A 25,146-nucleotide genomic window follows, 5' to 3' on the forward strand; every position below is an offset into this window, starting at 1 on the left:
ATTTTTCCAATCGTCTTTACCCTAGTTGAATGGGAGACTACTGAGGGATGATGTTTTTCCCTAAGAAGTCTCTGATTGCATGTTGCTCCTCAATCTAACTTATGTTTGATCTCTGACCGACACCCTTCAATAGTCAGTGCATACAAAAACATTGATAATGGCTGGCAGGATCCTCCGTCGACGTATGTCTTCTGCATAGACATATCGCTCAAAATTTTATACAGGAGATCAAAGACAAAATGTTGCGGAAGAAGGTTGTCAACGTAGGTTACGCATTAACAAATCCTTCTTACAAACACTACTATAAAGACATCGGATTGTCAAACGCAAATGCAGTACGGTGGATCGACAGTATTCCATTGGAGAAGTGGACTAGGGCATACGAAAACGGTCAACGTTGGGGCCACATGACAACAAATCTTGTGGAATCAATGAACTCTGTCTTCAAAGGCATTTGAAACCTACCTATAACCGATTTAGTTCAGACAACATATTTCAGGCTAGGGGCGCTGTTTGAGACCAAACGTTCCAAATGGAGTTTAGTGTCGCAATCTGGGCAGTTGTTCAGTGATGCTTGAATGAAATTCATTAGACACGAAGCTGCCAAAGCAAACACACACGTGGTCACAGTGTTTGACCGTACTAAGAGTTGATACAATATTGCTGAGTCCATGGATCACAATGAAGGCATACCGATGAGACAATAAAGAGTGGAACTAGATAGAGGTTGGTGCGACTGCGGAAAGTTCCAAGTCTTTCGTACGCCCTGCTCCCATGTCATTGCAGCATATTCAAAGGTTCGAAGGGATCCATCCTACTTACTATCTGACGTTTACAAAGTCATAAGCCTATTCAATGATTACAAAATTAGTTTTTCAGTTGTTGCAAAAGAGGATTACTGACCAGAATATCAAGGGGACATTCTCTGGCACAATGAAGTTATGCAAAGAAAGAAAAAGGGTCGCCCAAACAGCACCCGTATTCGAACCGAAATGGATAGGGCGGAAAAAATGGTTCGATTATGTAGTTCATGTCGTCAGGCAGGTCACAATCGTACTAACTCTCCTAGTGTTGGAACGAGCACAACGAGATAATTTTACATGTATCTTTTTTGCAATATATAAAAAACAAAATTTATTTCATATGATAACTTTGTGAGGAAATACCATCACAAACAAATACAACACATTCAACACACAAACAACACATAAACAACAACACAAACAACTACAACAATTAAAATACCATTACTATAACTAAGCGATTACAACCATCAAAATAATTTTGAATATATTATGCATCATCCTACGAACGTCTCTGTCAGTCTTAATATTCACCCATTCATGCATTTCTCCATTTTGATTGAACGTGGACTCAAGCCATTGAATCATTTTAATCCTTTCACCATCTGCAATTTTTCCTTCTAATCAACGGTTCAACGTCTGATTAAGACGTTCAAATGAATCTATATTTCAAATTCGAATCTTTATCGGAGGTGTGACCGCTGAAAAAATTAAATTGGTATTTCTCTTGTGAATGTATTCAGACATGGTTAAAGAACAAAAAATTTGAAGTAGAATGAAAGAAAATGGGGTTGGAGGGTAAGAAGTAGTGTGCAAAAAATATGGGAGATGCGGATGTTATTTATTGATGAACCATGAAATGCATGCGCCAAAGCCCTAGGCGCCACACACACAAACACATGCATGGACGCATTTACTAAATCACGCATGCATGCGCCAGCTACCATAACACCTGCATGCAATGAAATAGGGAGTGTGCGCCAATAAAGCTAACACCTCCCTTGAAAGTTTATTGGATGCGCCAACAACTGGCGCATCAGTTAAAGAAGTTAGTTATTTTGATAATTATTTTGAAAAATTGATTATCTTGATAATTAAATTGAAAAATATGGTTATTTTAGAAAAATATTCTGTATTTTTTATTAGAGTGATTTCGACCCAAGTGAAACTTTTTTAAAATTCTTTAAAATCTAATTAAAAAAAATTATATAAACTATTTGTACAAAAATGCAAAAAATTAATATAAACTATTTTAAAAATCATGTAATCTCATATCCTACTACATCTCCAATAATAATAGTTACTATGATAAATTATAAATAACAATCTTATACTAAAAAAGAGCATTTACCAGCAAACAATCGAAACCTGGCTTTGGGAAATGAGTTGGAAAAGTATGAAATAAATATCATGAATTTATTAATAACACTACTACCTAAATCTGTCCATGCACCAACAAATACTCCTGCACAATAAATAAAGAAACATATATCTGTCCTTTCTCTAATTAAACACATACATAATAATTAATTATCAAATTCATTCATTCAATTTTATATTCTACTTTAGTTTATTAATCAATACGTTGTAAATTTAATATTTTCCTTTAATTTTTTAACTTCATTTTCGTTATTAATTTAATATTCCACTAAAAAATATTATAATTTAAAGTTCCACTTTACTCATTTCATAAAAAAAAATTGACAGTATCATTTTATAAACACTATAGAGTGTAATCTAGGAATTTCTTTTTTTGGCCAAGTAGAGTCTGATTTTACCAAAACAAGCTAAATATGAGGTTCCATTTTTAATATATAAAAAATGATTTGTTTGTTATTATGGTGGCCGGTGGGGTAGCAAAATGGGATGAGGTTGATTATTATGGAAAGGTAGGTCTGTGTATTTGCTTTCTCTCTTAGCTAAAAAAACAGTCAAATCCAAAAACTACCCTTTTCTTTGAACTTACCTAAATTATATGTATTACTACTTTTGGGGATACATTGTTTCTTCTTTCTTTTGATTCCTTAGCTCTTATTCATTTTTAACCTTCTTTTCCTTTTTTAGACTCAACACTTTATTCCTATCTCTACTTGCTGGTAAGTTTACTTATATTATTTATCATACAGACTTTGACAATTATGTTAATGTCACTTTCTTTTCTTTCCTGGTTTTGTTTTTTATACTTTTTTCATTATAAGTTCCCTTTTCTTTGTTTCTTTCATCCTTCATTTTTCAATCAACCCTAAGAATATTTGTTCTTTTGGCTTGATTTGTTGGTAAGAAACTCTAATAAATCTCCTGCATTTTTTTCCATCTCCCATAGTTTTTCTAGATCTTGAAAGCTATTATACTTTCGTCCTCTTTTCCTTTTAAGATTTGAATTTCATTTTTTTTCTTCATATTTTTTGTTGTTGTTGTGATTTCAGCAAAGATGGTGAGAGGAAAGACGCAGATGAAGCGTATAGAGAACCCAACAAGCAGACAAGTAACATTCTCAAAGAGAAGAAATGGTTTGATGAAGAAAGCTTTTGAGTTATCAATTTTGTGTGATGTTGAAGTTGCTCTTATTGTTTTCTCACCAAGAGGAAGACTTTATGAATTTGCAAGTTCAAGGTATTTTCTATGTCATGTACTTGTTTTATATTTTATTTATTAACTACTTTGTTCTCATTGGTGAATTTGTGTGTGATTGAATCTGATTGTGTTTTTTAGTTATTGATTTATTCTCGTACTTTTTTTTATTACAGATAATGTGGTGTTCCAATACTTTTTTTTATTACAGATAATGTGGTGTTCCAATACTAATTGATAAACTTTTTTTAAGGGTTAAACACTCTTTTAGAAGATATTGACAACAACAAAAGATATACATAAATTAAAATTATTGTAAGTAGTGTTTTTTTACCTTAACTTAAGAGAATACTTTAAAGTAAAATTTTGGGAAGATTTAGAAGACTTATTTAGGATATACTTTAAAGAGAGAAGTTTTTTTAGGAGGAGATCTAAATTAACATATAAAGAGCGTAATAAGAGATTTTGAGGGCATACACAAGAGGTATGGTCTCGGGGAGTTAAATGTAGAGGGTAAATCTATCCTGGAGTTTTGACCGTGTTTTGACTTTATTATAGCTCATATCTACTTTAGAAAAAAAGATATCATCCACTACAACAAAAAGAACATTTTACCATAGTTGAAAGAAAGATTCCACCACGGATGGTATCACTACGGTGGTAGAAGTCAACCGTAGAAAAATGTGGAGGTCAAGGGTTCGATATCCAGCACCAGTATTTTGAGAGATTTTTCAACATTTCACCACGGTTGATCGTTTCAACCGAAGTTAAAGACTTAACATACAACTTTTCACCACTATTATACATTACAACCGTTGTGATCACTTGAGTTTATTATAACTTATGTGGAATACTTATTTCACCAACGGCTCAATAATAATATATTAGAAGAACAAGTTATATTAATCAATATTTTTGAACTTTTTACCATCCATTATCCATATCTCATTCTTTAACTGTTAGATTTTGATTAAATGTTTATAATTCTTCAACCAACAGTTCATTCTCTACTAGTACATTCTGAAAATTATTAATAACATTGCAGAATATACTAGTAAAAAAAGAAGTGTTGATTAAAGAACTACAAGTATTAAACCAAATTATAATAGTCAAATAGAGAGATATGGATAACGGACCGAAGAAAGCTCATAAAACATTGACAAATATAAGTTGTTTTCTAACATAACTTAAATTTTTATATCATTATTTTCTAATTTAATTCGAAAGGTTATATATTCAATGAGGGGTTGATAAAACACTCAAACCACATACGATATAGTAAACTCATCTTCTAGGACATGCTAGTTGAACGAAATGATAGCTGTAATGTACAAGTAATAACATAAACAATAACTTATACAAACACATCTTACAATAACACAATCAACAACATTTATCAAACATACCTTAATAAACAACATTTATTAACATACCTCAACAAAAACATCTAAACTAAAACAAATAACAACATTTATCAACAAAATACAACAACTTATCTTAACAAAACAACAACATTTATCAACAAAACATCAACATACCTAGCAAAAACATATACAATAACACAAACAACAAAATTTATCAACAAAAACAAAACTTACCATAACATAAACAACAACTTACTTTAACAATACAACAACATACTTCAACAATAATTTAAACACTTTACTTATCTCAACACTAACAACAATATAAAACTTATAATATCATCTTAACAACAAGAAAACAATAAATCCTATGTTGGACGAAGATAAATTTTTGACGTAGTTGTTGAAGAAGAAAAACAAGAAAAATAAGACTAATATTTTGAACAATAACAATATGATATTGTAACTCATAAAATATTATACCGAGAGAGAGTTTGATTACTCATTATAGAGTATAGATTATAAATGTAAGAGTTAAGAGGAGAGTGTATAAATTTTCTTGGACTGATAAGTTATCTAGGGATCAAGTGGTGGCATTTTAAGGGCGAAAAACTAGGGAGTTTTCAACACGAGATTCTGGAGGGAGTGTTCGTACACCCACACGAAAGTTCAAATGATATGAGGAACAAGATGGTCCGAGAGATTAGAAATGAGGCTAAAGAGACGTTGGGAGAATCAAAAGGTTTTGAACATAAGGGTAAAGAATTGTGGTGGTGGAATCAAAGTGTTCAGAATAAAATTAGAGTAAAAAAATGTTTTAAAGAATGGTTCAGGTTTATAAATGTCGAAATTTGAGGAAATATAAGAAAAATAAGAAAGAGACTAAGAAGGTGGTGAGTCAGACATGAACACAAGATTTTGACGGTTTATACTAATCTTTAGAAATCAAGGAGGGAGAAAAATCTATATATAGGCTTGCTAAGGGAAGAGAAAGAGACACAAGAAAATTGTAGTGGAAGACAACGTCTGGGTTCAGAAAAAAGATATAAATTAAATGTGGAAGACGTATTTCGACAATTTGTTTAATGAAGAATATGAGAAGAGGATTGAAAATATAATTACTACGGTTAGATTCAAAAACAAGAAGTGAAAGAAGTGTTGAAAATGATGAGTAAAATTAAGACGATTGAGTCCTACAATATACCTATTGATGTCTGAAAAATGGTTGGAAATAGGGTCATTGAGTGAATCACCAAACTCTTTAACGAAATTACGAGGTCAAAAAAATGCTAGATGAATGGAGAATAAAGACTTAAATTTTAATCAATGAAGACAATGGAGTGTGCAAAACTTTTACTAAGGTACAAATTTTTTTATGACCCACTACTTCGGACTAATATTAACACACAATGACTTAAGTTTCCCATTTTGGTTGAAATGGAGGAAGCCTCTTCATTTTGGTTGTTCTATTGATTTTCATTTTACAAAAATATTTGTTTCCCATTTTTTACAAAAATATTTGTTTCCCATTTTCAGTTTCTCCTTTTCTAACAAATATTTAGTACCTACTTATAATTTACATAATATTTTGGATCCTGAATTAATCTTTATCATTGGTTTTAAATTTAATTCAATTTTTTATTTTATTTTAATGTTACAGCATTCTAGAAACAATTGAACGATACTGCAGTCATAGCAGAAATAATAATACTTCAACACCATCTGAATCAGTTGAAAATACCCAGGTTAACTTAATAATTTTCTTGATGTTTGGTTAAGAAAAAAATTATAGATGCTGAAATGTATGTATATATTATTACAGCATTTGAAGGAAGAAGCAAAAAACATGATGAAAAAGATTGATCTTCTTGAGACTTCAAAACGGTGAAACATGTTCAATTTCTTTTCATTTTTACAATTATTTTTACACTATTCTATATATAAAAATATGTTGCATTTGCAATAATTTCTTACCCTCAGGAAACTGTTAGGAGAAGGTTTAGGGTCTTGTTCCATTGATGAACTACAAAAGATAGAACAACAGTTGGATAAGAGTATAGCGAAAATTCGAGCAAAAAAGGTTAGCATGATCAAAAACCCTAGAAAATTTTAAAGTTTATAGTTATTTCTTTACATAAGAGCTTTCTCTTTTTCAGACTCAGGTTTACAGGGAACATATTGATCAGCTAAAAGAAAAGGTAAACATTTTTCGCAATTATGACCTGATGCGGTTGCTAATATACCATCTTCAGCGCCACGAAAAATCGGGTGTTAGATACAATGAAAATAGTCCAACTTATCATTTCATTAAAAAGACTCTTACTAAAGCCATGTTTTGAATGCAATTCAGGAAAAAGCCATAGTTGCTGAAAATGTTAGGCTCTCTGAGAAGGTGAGTTATCACTTTCTATTTGGAGCATTCATATTCAAAGTTTTCTAGTCATGCCTTTAACTTTGATATTAAACTTGAAATATACAAGTGTTTTAATTATGGAATGAAAATCTAAATTTGTGTGCAGTACGGTAATTATTCATCACAGCAAGCAAGAAAACCTTATGCAGATTATATTAGTCTAAGTTCAGATGTGGAGACTGAGTTGTTCATTGGACTTCCAGACACAAGAACAAGAAACATGTCTCATTAATATTGTATATTGGATTTGTTTCCTTAGTTATGCTTTCATTATTTTGATGATAAATAATTGAGAGTGGAGATTGGTTTCATTCATATTCCTATATATTAAATCATGTATTTTTGACAATTAGTACTAAATTAAAATTATAGATAATTCAACTTTAAGTGAATCAGTAACTAAACATGTTAGACACATATTTGTTATTGACAATTTTCTAAGAAAAATATGGAAAAATACTTATCATTGAGATATAAAAAAAATCCATAAACAATATTGTTAATATTTGTTATTGACACTACTATAAAATATAACTTTCGTAACACCTATTTTACAACAGTTTTCTTGTTAATTGTGGTAATAACTCTTTTTTGGATGTTTTTTTTTGTATTTACTAAAAGACATTTCACTACGGTCATAATTAACAAACGTAGTGAAATGTATATGAAGTGAAAATGTTTGAATCTTAACACCAATAATTTTCCATTTATCGTGACATAATGGGTTTGACCTTGTATATCACCACGATTCATATTATCAACTTTGGTGTAAGGTGCAATCATTTCATCACGGTTAATATTATCAATCGTGGAGAAAGGTGTTACTTATTTATATATTTGAAATTATCTCTTGTTTCAGTACATTACAAACGTCTCTCTCAAACAAAATCCTTAACATCTATTTCACTCATCTCTCTCAAAACAAAATCCTAACATCTCTATCACTCGTCTCTCCCATATGGAAACATCAAACATATGCAGCGAACTCGTCTTCTTCGAGTGATTACATTTGTTACATCAAATCTTACAAATGACTACCTTACAGGTTTGTCTTCACAATAGTTTATGTTTTAAAATCTGTTTATTTATTATTGTTTATGTTTCAATAGTTTGTTTCATAATGTTTGAACTTTCTGCTTGTTTTGACTTGTAGGTAGCGATGTTTGTTTCAGTAACGAGAATGAAGTTAAAGTGAACGCTGCAAACTTGTATGAAAGACCAAAATGACATTCATTCAAATTTAATAGAATTTTGAAGCTCTCACTTCAGTTTTATCATCATTTTATTGTGGATGTCATTATGGGACATGTATGTTTCTAAAACATTCTATGAGTTGATATGTTGTTGTTATTATTAATAAAAATTGTATGTTGTATTTAGTTTATGCTATCTATTGACGATTTTCTTGTTTTTAATAAGAGTTGTATGTTGTTTAAGGTTTGTTGTTGATGAATGTTGTTGTTAATGTTTGTTTAAAACATGAGTTTATTATATCTTATGTGGTTTGAGTGTTTTTCCAATCCCTTATCGAATATATAAATTTTCAGATTTTATTAGAAAATTATAATAATATGATAGATAAAGTTATATTAGAAAACAAATAAACGTTCAATTCTAGACAAGAATTCTTCAGTCCGTTATCTGCATTTCGTTCTTTAATTGTTTGAACTTTATTTAATATATTTAGTTCTTCAACCACCCATTTCTCCACCTCTAATTTTGTTTGCAGAGTAAATAATATTTTACAAAATGAACCAAAGGTGAAGGAATGAGAGGTTGAAGAACTAGGAACATTAAACAAAGTTCTAACTGTTAAAGAGAAAAATATGGATAAGGAGTTGAAGAAGTATTGTATTGCATTGAATGTGAACTTATTCTTCTAATATAACTTAATTTGTCATATTATAATGTTCTAGATCAGATTTAAAGGTTATATGTTTAGTGAGCATTGATGAAATAAGCATTCAACATAATTTATAATAAACTCAGTGTACATATCACAATAGATGTTTATAACAACCGTCGTTAAATGTTATACATTAAAGAATATCACAATGATTGTTTAAAGTAATCGTTATGGCCGGTATCGCGTTACATAGCTTATAATCATGGTCGCACGATCGTAGTGGAAATCATCATACATACATACAACCACCCCTAACATCACAACAATTGGACAGACGTGGTGGTATCCATTTTTCAACCGTTATGAAATGACTTTTACGTAGTAATGTGATAAGTATAAAAAATACTTGACAAATATTTATCACTCATAAATAAAAAAGTGCAAGATAAATTTTTCACTAATTAATTTATAAAAAGATAAATATTTGTCATTAATACATAAAAAATTGACTAAATTATAGTTTTAGTCTTCTATTTTATCTGATTCACGAAATTAATTCTCTTTATTTTAAAATTAAATAGTTTTGGTGTCCGTCTCACTTTTTTTACACTACAAATCAATGAAGTGTCAGTTTTTTAAAATATATTTTTTATTTATAACGTTCTACCAAATATTCCTATATGATTTATCAAATTTCACAAGTGATATATTATTTAAAAATAAATAAATCTTTAATATGAAATAATGATTAATACTATTTGATTTTAAAATAGTGGGACCGATTTTATAAATTAGATCAAATAAAAAAAACAAAACTCTTTGTTAAACTAAAAAATACAAGACACAAATTTTCACGAAAATAAATAAATTGAAAAACGAGGAATACAATTTTTCTTAATATATAAAAAAATAGCATTATTATTCCTACACCCTTTTTTACACCAAATACTTACACCGTATACACTATTCACCATATTTATACGGTGAATAGTGTATTTTTAAAATAAAAAATAATATATTTTTGAACAGTACACGTGAACAGTGCGTGAACAGTTACTTAAAGGAGGGAAATAAGTTGGTTAATTAAATATAAAATGTTGGTTAATGAAGTAACAAAGTTGGTTAATAAACGTTCAGATATTAGAAATAATTTTTATTAATAAATCAAAGTTGGTTAATGAAAAGTAAAAAATTGGCTAATGAAGTTACGAAATTGGTTAATAAACGTTTAGATATTAAAAGTAACTTTGAATAGTCACAAAAGTTGGTTAATGCAAGTTATGAAATTGGTTAAAAAAATTATGAAATTAGTTAATAAACATTCCGATAATAAAAAAATATTTAAAAAAATATTTTTTTATATTTTTTTAAAAAAATGATATATTATTATAATATTTTACTGTTCACCATATTAGTAAACAGTAATATATGGTGTAGATGTACAAGGCAGTCTATGAATATCATTTTTCATAAAAAAATATGATACAAATATTTGATCTCTCAAATAAAACTCGACTCAAATTTGTAAAAGCTAGTTCACAAATTGATACCTAGTTGTTCCATAATAAATATTTCTTCTACTACATTTTGTTGTTTAGTTTTAATTGTATTAATTCATTCTATGTTACATTTTTTAATTAATCAAAGACTAAATTATACATTCTTTCTTGGATATGCTTAAATTATATTATCCGTCTTAAATTAACATCTATAGTGCTTCAATAAATACTCAATTTAAATATCATCAAATCTATAATGCTTTTTTATTTATATATTTTTTAAATACCAAATAAAAATTATAGTATCAAATTTGATATTAATTAGGTAAAAGTGGTCTAAACCTAGAAAAGCCTCTACTAGGGAAAACGAGTGAAGGGAGGCGGGCAACCACCGATGAGGATGACCAAAAATCAAGAAGCATGAAAAGGATTAAAGGAGGCAACAACGATGAGAAACAAGAATATGTTTTTCGTACCTCGAAAAATAAGAACACTCGCGAAGCGTATTGTGCGCTCGCGGGATGGATTTAATAGAGTCGTCACCGAACTTTATTTATTCCCAAAGAGGGAAAAGGAAAATATCGATAAAACCCCTAAAAAAATGACAATGATATTGCTCACCGCAACCAAATTAGGGTTCGGGAGTGGATTATGCAAGGGGAAGGTTTTAACACCCCTCACGTTTGTTGTACTCAACGGGAACCATTTGGTTGGTTGTGTGTGTTAGTGTTTGCTTTAAATGTTAGACTTCTCGAGTTATTAAAAGGGAAAAGAAAAAGGACAGATAGGTGTATGTTTTTTATTAGGGTGTCTGACGAGACTTGGAATCTCGCTCTTATGTATCTCCGGGTGCGATGGAGAACTCAAGACTACGTAGTTCTGGATAGAAAATGTTTGTTTGTTAGTCGATTTTACCGATAGCTATTTTGTCTCAATCGACAGAAAAAAATTGTTTACTACCCAAAACAAGTGGAGGAGGGGATGTTCGAATCTTAACCGAATGGATTTACAAATAAACATTCGCAGGCAACGTCACTAGCTTACTCACATGTTCAAGTGGACGAAACATAACTTTTGCACGTCTCGAGACAAAATATCTTTTGTTTGAGAAAAGGATTTGAGGATCCATCGTACGGCGGCGAGAAAAGAGTTTGATTAGTTTGAAGTATTTTTGGATGATGAGAGAGTTTGGATGGGTGAGAACTATATCTCATTTCCCAACTCTCGGGAGCTCGTGGACTACACCCCATTCTATTTTCATCTTATTTGAGAAAGAGTTTTGATATTTTTAGATATTTTGAAGTTCTGACTGAGAAAATGCACTCGATGGTGATCGAGGTTTATTACACAGTGTGGAATTGATTGGAGGATGATGAGTGTGTGGATTGGCGAGAACTATATCTCGGATCCCAACTCTCAGGAGCTCGTGGTATGTTATGCATGCATAAAGGACTCCTTTTTTTGTTTGCTAGGAACATTATGTGATATGATATTAGGCATGACAACGGGGCGGATCGAGGACGGTTTTTACCTTCCCTAAATCCAAATCGAAATCCCTAAACAATCCTCGTTCCCCGCCCCAAACCCAAACGGGGATGAAAAATCAAAACCAAAACCCGTCCCAAATGGGTTCGGATATCCCCGCCCCCGCCACCATTCATTTAGTGAAATCAATTTTTTTAATAGAAATAGTTTCCAAAATAAAATTACGTTATAGATAATAAAATAAAACATTCTAAAAAAATTTAATACATACATTTCAAATATTTTAAATAATAAATTCAAATTAAAATATCAAAATATTGACCATATATTTAATATTCTAAATTATCAAAAATAAATAATAATGTACATAATGAAATAAACGGGGCGGGTTCGGGTTGGGTACTAGTGTCCCCATTACCCGACTCGTCCCCATATTTTATAATTGGGGAAAACCCAAACCCAGTCAAAGTGGGTTTCCCCGTCAACTTCGGGGCGGGTTCAGGTGGGTACCCGCGGGTACGGGTTATGTTGCCATGCCTATATGAGATGAACCCTAGCATGATATTTTTATGATGGATGAAGAATAAAAGGTTGACCTATGGGAAATGGTGGCAATATATGGTACGTTGGCTCACATGAAATGAAAAGGACAATGAGGTGGGTGAGTACTCACTGGCGATAAGATTTATGTTGGAGAAAAGATACCAGGGAATATTCAAAGTGAGTTTTATCAATAGGTTCAGACATGACCTGATGATACCTTAGAATATATCTGACTGTTCTAGAGATTTATCATAAGAAATTCATCCAATCAAATATTTTGAAGATTCCTAACTAGGAATTTAACCAAAACAAAAATAATCGAGAATCTTCTTACGAGAAGATCATCCCCACAAAGCTTTGAAGATTCTTCTAAATGAAAACCATCCAAACAACAAGATCGAGAGTCTTCTTACGAGAAGATCATCCACACAAAAATATTGGAGTTTTCTCAAGAGAAGATCATCCAAACGACAGGATCCAAAGTCTTCTTACGAGAATATCATCCATACAAAAAGGATTGGGAGTCTTTTTACGAGAAGATCATCCATACAAAAAGGATCAGGAGTCTTCTTACAAAAAGATTATCCACACAAAAACATATTGGAGTTTTCTTACGAGAAGATCATCCACACAAAAAGGATGAGGATTCTTCTTATGAGAAGATCATCTACACAAAAAGGACCGGGAGTGTTAAAATCACAGCAGAAATACAAGATATGAGGTGAAGGAATCACAATAGTGGTTTTATTGGAGAGACAGAGGATAATTGTGAGGGGTGAAGAGTTTTAAAATCGCACAAGAAATATAAGATATGAGGTGGAGCAGGGGTTTGAATGGGAAAAATAAAGAAGGTGGTCCGGCCGGTGGATTATGGAAGTTGTGATGTGATTCATGGTGGTTGTAGGTGGTATAATAGTATTGTGAAAGGGAGCATGGTAGGGTAGGCAGAAAATGGTTGGTGATGGGTTTCAAAGGGAAGGAGGAAGTGAGAAGTAAAAATTGAGAGAGGATCCCGTTGATTGAAAATAAAAAGGAAACTTTATCAAATGCTCTCACTGAAAGCACCGTTTTTTCAATGTACCTCATCTTTCCCTATTTTCCACCAAATTTGAAAACAAACCCCCCTTCCCTATGTCAGTTGGCCGCATGTCCCTTTCTCAAGGTGGGGACCAATTTTTTTTGGATTCTTCTTCTAGTTGGCACCAAGTCATCCTCTTTTTTCTCTATTTCTTTTTATCCATTTTCTTGCAATTTGAGCTGCCAGCTGGGAGTTTAAGGAGTGATCTTTGTATGGTCTTTTGCCTTAAAAAAACTCAACATTTAATTTGTATCAAGTTAATATAGTTTTCATTTAGAGTTCCAAGAATGCCCTTAGAGTGTTATTAGTGTATAAATAAAAATTAACGAAACTAAAATAAAATAAAATTAAACTAAACTAAATAATCGAAAATGGATAGAAACAAGAACATAGAAAATTCTAATTAATTGTTCTGATTATTTTGACTAGAAAATAAAAATAGACGGATCGAAAATGAATAAAAAATAGGCATGAAAATGCCTTGAAAATTAAATTGAATCCACCAAAATGATCAACGCAAAATAAACTTCTTGAAAACATACAGGTTTTGATCAAATTTTGAAGTAAAAAATGACTAGTTAAAAGACCCAGACTGATCAAAATGGGAATGAGAAAGTAGTCGACAAAAATAAAATGAGCACGCCAGGTTAAACTACGTGAATTGTAGATCAATAAATTTGATGTCTACAAGCTTGATTTTGAAAATTTCCACCTACTTATTTCACGTACATTTGTGGATCAGTTCGATGGGTCTATCTGTAAATCTGAAAATTTATTCTGGTCAATTTTTACACATTATGCGATATGAAATGCATGATATGCTATGCTGATGATGCAAATGTTTTGACGCGTGTATCGATTTGATGATTCAGGGTCAAAACTGGGGTGTGACAATGTTAATAAGAGTCAATCTTCTCTTAGAGAAGGAAGTAGCAAGTCAAAAACCAACTATTACAAGGAGATGGTGATTGGGAAGAAATTAATGGAAGAATCCGAGCAGATTGCAAGAGCGGGGAATAAGAGGTTGCAGTTTCCATATCACTAGGAGAGATGAATATAGCAGAACAAAAGTTTAGAAACTATGAATGTCTAGAAATTGTACTCTCTAATATGAAGAGAAGCGCATATTGATTCCATGGAAGAAAAGAGTCATCGTGAAAATGTTAGGAAAGCGCATATGATACAAATCTTTGGAAAATATATTGAATCAGATGTGGGCGAGAAATGGTGTCCTAAGCATTGCTGACTTAAAGTATGAGTATTATTTTGTTTCCTTCACTAGTAATGATGATCAATACTCAACCCTAATGGATGGACCATGGATGATCTATGTTGGTTACGGTAAAGCAGCAATCAAAAGTAAGTATTTTGATTTTTATCGTCTCCATAGGGATTAGTGCGAAATCAATGTCGTTTGTAGCGGGGTATTCGTTACCATTAGAGATATTGGCTAAATCCAAGGCAAATCATACAAGTCGAGTCGCCACCGCACTTCTATTTATCCAAAGGAATGGTTAGAAAGTGAACAAAAACCTAATAGTTTTAACAAAAACTAGTAAAAGAAACAGAGATCTGGGTAAGGGGGTTGGTTATGTAATGGGAAGGTGTTAGGCACCCAAAACATCCTAGGTACTCCTAGTGAGCCCTTTTCATACTTGTGAAGGTTGTTGTTTTGTAAAAATTTGTTTGTGCAAACATGATTGAAGAGATGAGAAGAGAATATACAAGTTTATTTACATTTTTGTGTTTGGATGGATAAAACCCATTGCCTACGTACCATCTTATAAAAAGATTAGGATCAAAACCTCGTAGTTCGGGATAAAAATCTCAAAATGAGTTGGTGAATTGATTGGTCCAAAAGCCTTAAGGTCTTTTGTTATCAAAGGGAGAAAACTCAACCAAACCACAAATCCACCATGTGAGGATAGCTTCAACATGCTAGTGAGGGGTTAACCCTATAATAAGCATGGAAGACTCATTGTCCATCACTAAGGATATAGGTGAGTATTACATCTACCACAAGGATAACTCAAACCTAATAGCTAAAGTTTATGAAAAATTTTGATTAAGAAAGTGGCCATTGGAACCACAAAAAACACATTTGAATGGGTTATATTTACCAATTAGAAGTATATACAAAATGGTCAAAGTTGACTTAAGGGTTCAATTTAATATAAATGTTATGAAAAGAAAGTTAGAAAATCAAAAGCATAAGGCTTAGGTTTCTAATGTTTGAAAACAATAATTAAATGTTTGCACAAAAAGGTTTTGGCTTGGGTTAGAATGGAGAGAAGAAGAAGAATGGCTAAGTCCTAAGCAAAACAAGAGGGTAAAGGAAAAGAAATGAACCACACAAGGAGTTCCTCTCTTGAGATCATATTGATGATCCAAGTAGCTCCCATCCTTTGGAATAAGCAACCACTAAGTATAAGCAACCAATCAAGTCTCACAAGAGATCCTCAATGTATCTTGTATATTCCACTTAGATGAACATGGCAATGGTCCTCCAATTAAGCTCAAATGGAAACTCCTAGCACAAAAGCACACACATCAAAAGTTCCATGAAGTAAAACAAGAATGGACAAGAGAGAGTTAGAGATTTGGTTCTTCTAATCCATCTTCATCATTAAGATCCTTTCACTCCAATTTTGCATAAGGAAGGTCCTAGAAACTAAGTTCAATTCTCCATTTCTTTGCATAGGGAAAATCCAAGAAACTAAGTCCATTTCTTTGCATTTTGGTCCACAACAATCAAACCAAAACACAAGCACAATAATATACATACAATTATGTGCTCAAGTGAGCAAAAGGCAAATGACATTAACATAAACATGTGCTCAAATGAGCAAAGGGAAAAACAAATGGATAATATGTGTAAGAATAGTAAATTGCATTAAAGTAAATTGCATAAAGTAAATTGCATAAAGTAAATTGCATAAAGTAAATGTTAATTGTCAATAGTTAGTGTTAGTAGTTAGTGTGCCACAAGGCAAATTTAGCGCTATGTTAAGTAATCGTAATTGGACTTATGTAGAAGTCACAACTATCTGAGACCGGCCAATAATAATGTAGGAAACAAACACAAGTTAGGAGTCTTGATTAGTGAACCAAGTCCCAACAACTTGCCATGCCAAAAAAGGAGAAGAGAATTGATCTTGTATTGGTTTAAGCCTTTTGCATGATTTAAAAGACAACCTATCCTTAATGCAGAGCCATTCATTTGATCAATTGATCAAGATGAATTAGATTTGAATCAAGGAAGGTTAAATCCCTCTAATCAATGCTAACTTATCAACCTTCAACTCATTAATCAAAAAGAAAAAGAAGAAGAAGAAGAAGGAGATGGATAAGAGAAAAGGAAATGACAAAATGGTAAAAGAAATATAAATGCATAAAATGGAACATCATGTACCAATCCTCATATGTTGACCAATAACATTGAAGGTCAAGGTCAAACAATCAAAAACAGAAGTGAGATGAAGATTGGAAGTCAAGAAAAGAATAAAATATTTTTGGCATTTTTAATATTAAAAATAAACTTGAATTAAAATAAATGGAAAGGTCAAACTTCAAAATCACTTCAAATCAACCTTGAAAGGTCCAAGTGATTTATCCTAAGTTCAACAAGGTCAAACAAGGTTTGACAAAAAATTTCAGCATTTTAAAAGTCAGAAACTATTTTTAATCAATTAAAAATGAATAAAAATAACCTAATTGAACTAAAATCTCAAATAAATCTCAAATCAATTCAAAAATTGATGAGAATATTTTTCATAGATCCATCATCATTCAAATAGGTTAGGAAAATATTTTTGTATTTTTTGAATATCAAAAACTATTTAAAATGAATTAAAAGTATCCAGAAAAGAGAAAATTCACAAAAAATATCAAATGATAAAATAAAGAATATTAAAAATCAGAAATAGAAACTAGAAATTATTTGGGAAATAATGCAATTGGTCACATATTTTTTGGATAAAAAATGAAAGAGATATTGATTTTTGAAAATTATTGGAATTAAAGAAATTAAATCAGAAATTCAGAAAATGGAAAAAACCACAAGCGTCTGATCAAGCCTCATTAATTGACGTGGCTGATCAGACAGATGTGAGATGCTTATCACAAGCATGGATCCTTGAGCCAAGACATCTTCCAAAGGAAGGAAAAAGGCCAAGTTTCCACACAATACCATGAAAATGGGGAGACTTACAATCACACTAAGTAGAATGCCATGCCTTTTATGTCACAAATTTAGCGCTATGTTAAGCAATCGTAATTGGACTTATGTAGAAGTCACAACTATTTGAGATCGGGCAATAGAATTTTGGTGTTAATGCATGTTAGAGACATAGTATAATGGACTATGCTCATGAAACATACCACACACAAATATAATATGCAAAAGAGGTGGCCTAATCTCATCCATACTCATGTTAATTTTTTCAATCAACTAGCTTTAGGACTTTGAGATATCATAGGTCAAATGAGATGAATGCATAAGCAATGGGAATGAGATGAAGAGGGAGGGGAATGGATCAAAACTCAAATTAGTCAAAGGAGGACTTTTACCAAATTAATATCATCCATTCTTTTTGGGAGATGGAATGTACATTCCATAAATCCCCTAAATCCAATGATACTAACTTGACAAAGTCAAATCAACCTTGACCAAGGCCCAACAACAAGAGTCAAATTCAAACAAGTCATCACAATTGGTCAACAAAATTATTTGGTATTTATTCAAATTAAAAATACTAAAATAAGGGATTTAAATTAAATATGATTTGTCAAATTCCTAAAACCTCATCCAAACACCAAATAAATAACTATGAGATTTATCATAGGTCAAACAAGGTCAAAGGACCTTGGAGAAAAAAATTCAAAATATTTAAAGACTTAAAAGTATTTTTAAACAATTAAAAACAAATGAAAAATCAATTAAATCATGAAAAATATTAATAATGATCCAAAAAATAATTTTAATTCAGAATATGAAAGAGGAAATTATTTGAATTTTTTTGGTGAAACTCTCATATTTTTTGGATCAATATTAAAATTAATATGAATTAATGAAAATAAAGCAATTAAAATGAAATTCAAATAATCAGAAAAAACGTGGACCACTTGATCTCCCTCATTAATTGAGGTGACAGATTAAGTGGCCAGAAGCGCGCGTTCCATGGTGGATTGGAGTCAACGCGGCACATGCTTGGTATTTAAAAGCAATGCACGAGATTAAAACAATTTGAAAAGGATCAATGGCTTTGAACCATGCCAACACATCACCGGCTTCCAAAGGCCGGTCATCTTCTCTGGTGACCCTGGCAGGACTGGTTCACTTATCACCATCAAGAAAATGAAAAAAGAAGACATGATCTGAAAGAAAAAATGGCGTAGAGCACGAATCTGACCTCAATTTTAACTAACTCCACATATATTGAAAGATATGAGGAGTTGAATTTTGAGGTGTGTCAACTGAGTTGCTTCGATTTGACCTCTAAGAAACTCAATCTTCTTGCCTACATTGGAAGGACTTCAGACAACCAAATATCCAAGAGAATTGAGTGGAATTAAGAGAGAATAGAAGAGATGAAATTTTCTGGAAAATACCTTCAATGCAAATCTAGATTCAACTGTTCTTGCTTTGGCTCGTGCTTGATCTTGCTCAGGATGCTTGCAGGAGTATATTAGAATGCACAAAAGGTCTTGGATCCATGGAGTTTTGAATCTCAAAACAGTGAGAATTCAACTCAATTTCCAATGGAAATTCTCAGGATTATCCTCTCAAATGGAAGGGTTAGGGGTTTAGGATCAAAGCTGGCGCAAATGTGTGTTGAATTCTGAGCATATGGAGCTCTATTTATAGCTGGATCATGTGGTATTTGCACCTTCCAAATGACTTTCCAAAATTGGCAATGAGTGATGCATGTGTGCATGGGCGTGTACAAGCCAATGAGATCATTCCATTTGATCCACAATTGAGTGTGAGTAAGTCTGAAATCAACTTGGAATGCAAGGCAAATGTATATGGAAGCTTGAAGTTTGATCTTTGCCAAATGATGATACCGTGTTCATGCCATGTGCAGCCCTAGCAATTCTTGTCCAAAATGTATGAATTTGTACTTTTTGGAAATATTAGATCAAGAGGAACAAATTTCATATTCAACACTTTTTCATTTGGAGCTTGGAACATGAAGAATTTTGAAGTGGAAGTTTGGAAATTTTAACATGTTGAAAACTTTTCTAAGTGTCAAGCCATATATCTCAATATTCCACCTTGCTTAACATTTTATGTGCGCTTCAAATGAGAAAAGTGTCTTCATCAAACTTGTATCTCTTTTAAAGACCTTTGAGATAGTCACCAATTTAATGTAATTTGGATTTGGGATGATAGAGTTATGCATTTTTGAAGTTTGGAAAAATCACTTGATCAATGGTATAGGTCAAAAGTGACCTATAATGTAACCTCATATCACATGCTCATAAAAGTTGAATTAACTCTAACTCCAAACATAAAAGTTGAAGTAGACATCTTGAATTTCATTTTGCAACTTGGAAATATTTCATCTTATAAAAATTGAGCAAGTTATGGCCTTGGGAAGTTGACTTTCAAATTAGAGTTTAGACAAAATGACCTATAATGTTTCAACATAGAAAATGATTTTCCAAGCAAAACTAGCTCTAGGTCACAACATGAAAGTTGTTTGGAATGTCATCTAGAGTAACGTTTCTCTTGGAATCATTTTCATATGGTGAATATTGTAGGAGATAGGGTCTAAGGAGATCCAGTTTTGATCAGATGAATTCATCTGGCCAACCACCATCAACCAACTTGCTAACCTTCAATTCTCTTGACTTTCTTGGATCACGGTAGCTCATATATGCATAAGATGATGAATTTTGAAGTGTCCCTGGAGAAGTTACTCAAGATACCCAGTCAAACTAGGGTTTCCAAGGCAATTCACCCTTAAACTCATGAAGAAAACTTGATCAATATAACATGTGAGAATCAATGGAACTCATATATGATGCTCATAACCATTCTTGGATCAATTCATGGTTGTGCTCTTTATCATGAGGGTCTCAAACCCTAGATATGAACTTGATGAATTAATGGAGATCATGCCCTACCTACAAAAGAGTTAGGCAAATGCAAAGACATATTTTTGTATTTTGGTTAGTAAAATGATAATATACAAGTATGATACAATCACAAAGTGCTTGGTGATCTCTCCCAAAACAAACCCAATAGAAGAGGGGCAAGGAGGATGCCAAGGTATGATCCCAATGCTAATTCTTATGATGAAATTGCATGAGGGATCTTAGGGTCAAAATTGGGGTCTTACACATGTGTCCTACCATATTTTCAACCATTAATGTTTGAAGTGAACCGCTTCCACTTCACCCACCTATAAATATTGAATACCACCTTTCTTCAACTTTTTCCATTCTGAAACTTCTCCTAACAAAGAAAAAAGTTCCTCCTAAACTCTTAATCTCTCACAAAATAAAACTCATTTTTTTCCTCAATCCTACTGCATTAATGGTGTCTTCCACCAAAGCTACTAAAGATTCAACAAAGGCCACAAAAGATTCCAAGAAATCGTGTGATCTTGCTCCAGTTTACAAAGTATTAGGACCGAACACTATGGGTAACCAACAATATATACCCGAGCCTTCACTTGCTGAAGAAAAGAGAAGAATCTACCAATCACAGGTATTAATTCTTATTTTTGTTTATGGTAAAACGCATGCTATGTTAGGATCCTTATCAGATACAACTTCTAATCCTGATAGCCTTAGGGAATTTTTCCAACATACCATCGTTACAAACCCATAGCTAATGGGAAGAAACCTAGGGATATTGATGAAATTGAAACTGCTGAAAACCCACATCGTGACAACCAAAGTACGTCTTCGATAGAAAAACCCATATACCTAGACTATATGAAAAATAGTTTTAGGGTATTTCAATCTTGCCCTTTATTCAAGGATCCCTCAGATTATCTGGAAAAACATGGGTATCTTCGACATGATTCAATTGTCGAAGGTTGGACCTGGGTATTGCCAATCTATGTTAGTTTCTTCTTTATATTTTTGGGATAACACCCACAACAATTTTCATTTTCCTTGTGGTATGATGACACCCACACTTTTCGACACCAATGATATCACTAGGCTCAAACTAATTGGGGAAACTTACGATCTAAACCTTATAGATGGAGATACCATCTTTTTCGACACTACTAAAGCTACTTTCACCACCTACATAGCATACTACCATGATAAGAACTCCGTCGAAGTATCTGAACAAGAACACATTGCTTTCCTCGCCCTTTGGCTGTCTCGCTGTGTATTTTTCTCAAAATATCTTCAAGTAGCGAAGAAATTCCTAACCATGGCGAACCAACTTCATGCTGGACATAACCTTTGTCTCAACGAAATGATCTTGTCCAATCTCTACGAGTCCCTAGGGGAAGGCGTCATAACTATCAAGAACATTCAACCCAAAGGAAACATGTTACTTTTTGGTCCTTTCTGGCTGCTGCAACTATGGTTGAATGTTACCTTAGAAGCATCTTTCTCAATTCAAAATATCATAAATGCAGAGGCTGAAGAGATTAAAAATATGAGGGTCGAAGGAACGCACCTTGCTTTGCTGACTCCCAGTGACGAAGGACTGAATTTGAAACAAACCTTCCCTAACTATGTAATGATGTTCGTGAGATGCTATAACTTCACCCCATCCATGGCTCCCTTCGCCAATAGGATGCATGACCCAGAGTGGTTCACAAGAAAGTTTCATGCTCCGTCGAAAGACCAGGAAGCAGAATCTCTTGCTATATGGGAGGCATTTCTTACCCCCAGGCTACTACTAACCAGGCTCATGCAATCGAAGAACCAATTTACCCTCTTGAGCTACCAACCCAATCTTGCCTCTTAACAATTGGACTTATTCAAATTATGCCAAAACTAATTTTTGCCAAAAAGAACTCTCTCATCCTCTAAAACATGACACACACAGATGCCCCAAGTGACAAGTTAATAGCTCGATACTCTGGCAAAACACAATTTACTCATATTGCATTCAAGCCATACTTTGTTTGCACCAAAGAGTTTTATACTTGGTGGAGAAATTATTATACTGAAGAAGTTTTCGACGTTCCTGCTTTTACTCAACATTTGACCAAAGCTTTCACCTTTGTGCAGGACAAAGCCAAGAAAGGTACTTCAACTCATGTCAAAGAGATCAAAGCATTCCAAAAGTACTTTTAAACAGCCTATAGACCCGATGATCTTAGTCGAACCATCTGTGAAGCAGTTGTTACTCTAAAAGAGAAATTTTCAAAGAAAATGGAGGATTTGAAACTTCCTTCGTTTGTTAAACGGTACGAACTAGCTTTTAACATGTATCCCTCAAAATTTCCTCAACTGCCCAGTGCTAACTTCGGCGTGGCTTTTAGCCCTCCGTTCCCAGACTGGTTTGTCTAGGTGGTTTCGACTAAGCATACTCTGGAAAATTTCAAAGGATATCTTCATATTAGCATATAACATGTTCGCATAGAGTCTCCAATATATGAAGGTGTTGAATGGGAGGTTCTTCGACTTCATTTCTTCTCAATTCCTTAATTTTCTCCTATTTGTGATAATTATCTTGGTTTTATTTCAGCCGTGAAAATACCTGCCTAGAAAGCCACTTCCACAAACAAAGATGTCGTTGAAGAGAAAGATGAAGGAAACACCAACAAAACGACAACGAAGGTACATTTCATACATTGTTATTATATATATATATATATATATATATATATATATATATATATGTGTGTGTGTGTGTGTGTGTGTGTGTGTGTGTGTGGGTGTGTGTGTGTGTGGGTGTATGTGTGTGTGTGTGTGTGTGTGTGCGCGTGCGTATGTATTTCCTTCATGTTTTTTATTATTTTGAGACGTATTTTCTCTCAGGCAAGTCGAAAACCACCACCAACGCCCAAAAAACAAAAGCAAAAGGAACTCCAAGTTTAGATGATCGAATCAGATGATGGTGATCTCTCACCAGATACTACAAGACCAAACAAGAAGGAAAATAAGTAAATAAAGATCTCTGATGCTCATTATCAACCAAAAATAAAGGCTACCAAGACCTCAGCGAAGAAAACTTCTACTCCAAGGGTACCTTCCACTGACCATGAACCACAACCAAAAAGGACTCCGAAACAACTTGAAAGCGGAAATTCCAGCCTTGGGGCTGAAGGTCCTAAGGTAAAAAACTTTACCTTAATTTAGTAAGTTATTAATTGCTTCTCTTGGCTTTGGACTCATCCATGTTTGATTTTTTTCTCAGGGGGGTCACAGATGGCACAAAGCAACTAACAATCATACAAATCATCCCAGTAAGCAGTAGTGGTTCTTCTTATCTCCCCCTAGCACTCACTCTTATCATCCAATATCTCCCAAAGATTCGACAAAAGAGTCTACAAATGAAGTCGACAAACCTATTGAAGAAATGCCAAAGGATCACACCAGGGACTCCGAGCATGAGGATGAAAAAGAGAAAAAGGCCCCTGTTGAGGAGGAAGTGGATGTGGAGATGCATAATGCTAACGAAGTTGTCGAAGACATATCTGAAGATGTCTCTCCAACAATTGTAAACCCAGGCACTGATGACCCAGATGACGAAGAAGAAGAGGATCATTATATGTCCAACATTCACACAGAGTCTGCTGAGGATGAAAATGAGGAACAAGATAATGAACTAGAGAATGAGAAAAACAAATACATGCCCAAGACCAACCCAACTTCTGATGCTGCCAAAAGGACCATAGCACCTTCGACCGGAAACACTGCTGCTCACTCTCCAGAAGAGCTCGACGCGCTGAAAAAGAGTAAACCAGTGGAATACATGAAGACCATTATCAGTGCAACGGGTAGCTCGAATGAGAAAATCCCTAGTACTTCAACAGTGTTAGGTGGCCAATCTACAAGCAAATCTGGTGATGAATTGCTCCTTAAAATCAAATAAAAAGCCTTCAACATTGATATGGTCCAACTCTTAGAGAAAGACACTACTGCTTTCTATGGGATCAAAGATCTCTTGAAATAAGTTCACGTCTTGAACGCTTCCCCGGAAGTTACAAATGTCATCATGGATCTAGGGTTGCTGATCAATCAAGTTGTTGCGGAACTTAATCATATAAGGGAAGCTTTGAAAAAAATCCAAAACAAATCAGAGACCCAAGCAGCTGAATGGGACGTCGCCATCGAATCTACTGCAAAATTTGCAGAATTGGAGAAGGGCTCTAAGCATAACCAAAAGGAGGTCAAAACATGTGACAAAAACATCGAAGTTTGGGAACAATAGATAAAGGAATTACAATCCAAGATTACCAAGGCCAAGGAGCGCAAAGATGAACTCCAAAAGCTTGATCAAGACGAACTGGCCAAGGAAGTCCAAGTTGACATGCATCACGTTGAAAGGGCTCAGAAACTGGAAAAGGAAATTGACAGACTCGTTTCAAACAAATATGTTTATGAACGGAGCTTTAG

General features: G+C 33.2%; 2 protein-coding genes across 3 annotated transcripts; both read left to right on the forward strand.

The window, feature by feature from the left end:
- Positions 1–2,716: 2,716 nt before the first annotated feature.
- On the forward strand, positions 2,717–7,529 carry LOC127075843 (MADS-box protein SOC1). 2 transcript variants are annotated; one of them, XM_051017338.1, is made up of 8 exons: positions 2,717–2,899; positions 3,230–3,416; positions 6,399–6,483; positions 6,561–6,622; positions 6,719–6,818; positions 6,895–6,936; positions 7,089–7,130; positions 7,258–7,529. In XM_051017338.1, the coding sequence occupies exons 2-8, from the start codon at positions 3,235–3,237 to the stop codon at positions 7,381–7,383; spliced, it is 639 nt and encodes a 212-aa protein (XP_050873295.1). In that variant the 5' UTR covers positions 2,717–2,899; positions 3,230–3,234; the 3' UTR covers positions 7,384–7,529. The 2 variants fall into 2 exon arrangements, with proteins under 2 accessions (XP_050873295.1, XP_050873297.1); XM_051017340.1 differs by lacking the exon at positions 2,717–2,899 and adding an exon at positions 2,937–3,079.
- A 16,577-nt stretch (positions 7,530–24,106) lies between these two features.
- LOC127137807 (uncharacterized) lies at positions 24,107–24,622 on the forward strand. The gene has a single exon (XM_051064229.1). The coding sequence runs from the start codon at positions 24,107–24,109 to the stop codon at positions 24,620–24,622; it is 516 nt and encodes a 171-aa protein (XP_050920186.1).
- Positions 24,623–25,146: the final 524 nt, after the last annotated feature.

The sequence above is a fragment of the Lathyrus oleraceus genome, chromosome 4 (assembly GCF_024323335.1).
Source record: "Lathyrus oleraceus cultivar Zhongwan6 chromosome 4, CAAS_Psat_ZW6_1.0, whole genome shotgun sequence".
In the NCBI taxonomy this organism is placed as follows: domain Eukaryota; kingdom Viridiplantae; phylum Streptophyta; class Magnoliopsida; order Fabales; family Fabaceae; genus Lathyrus; species Lathyrus oleraceus.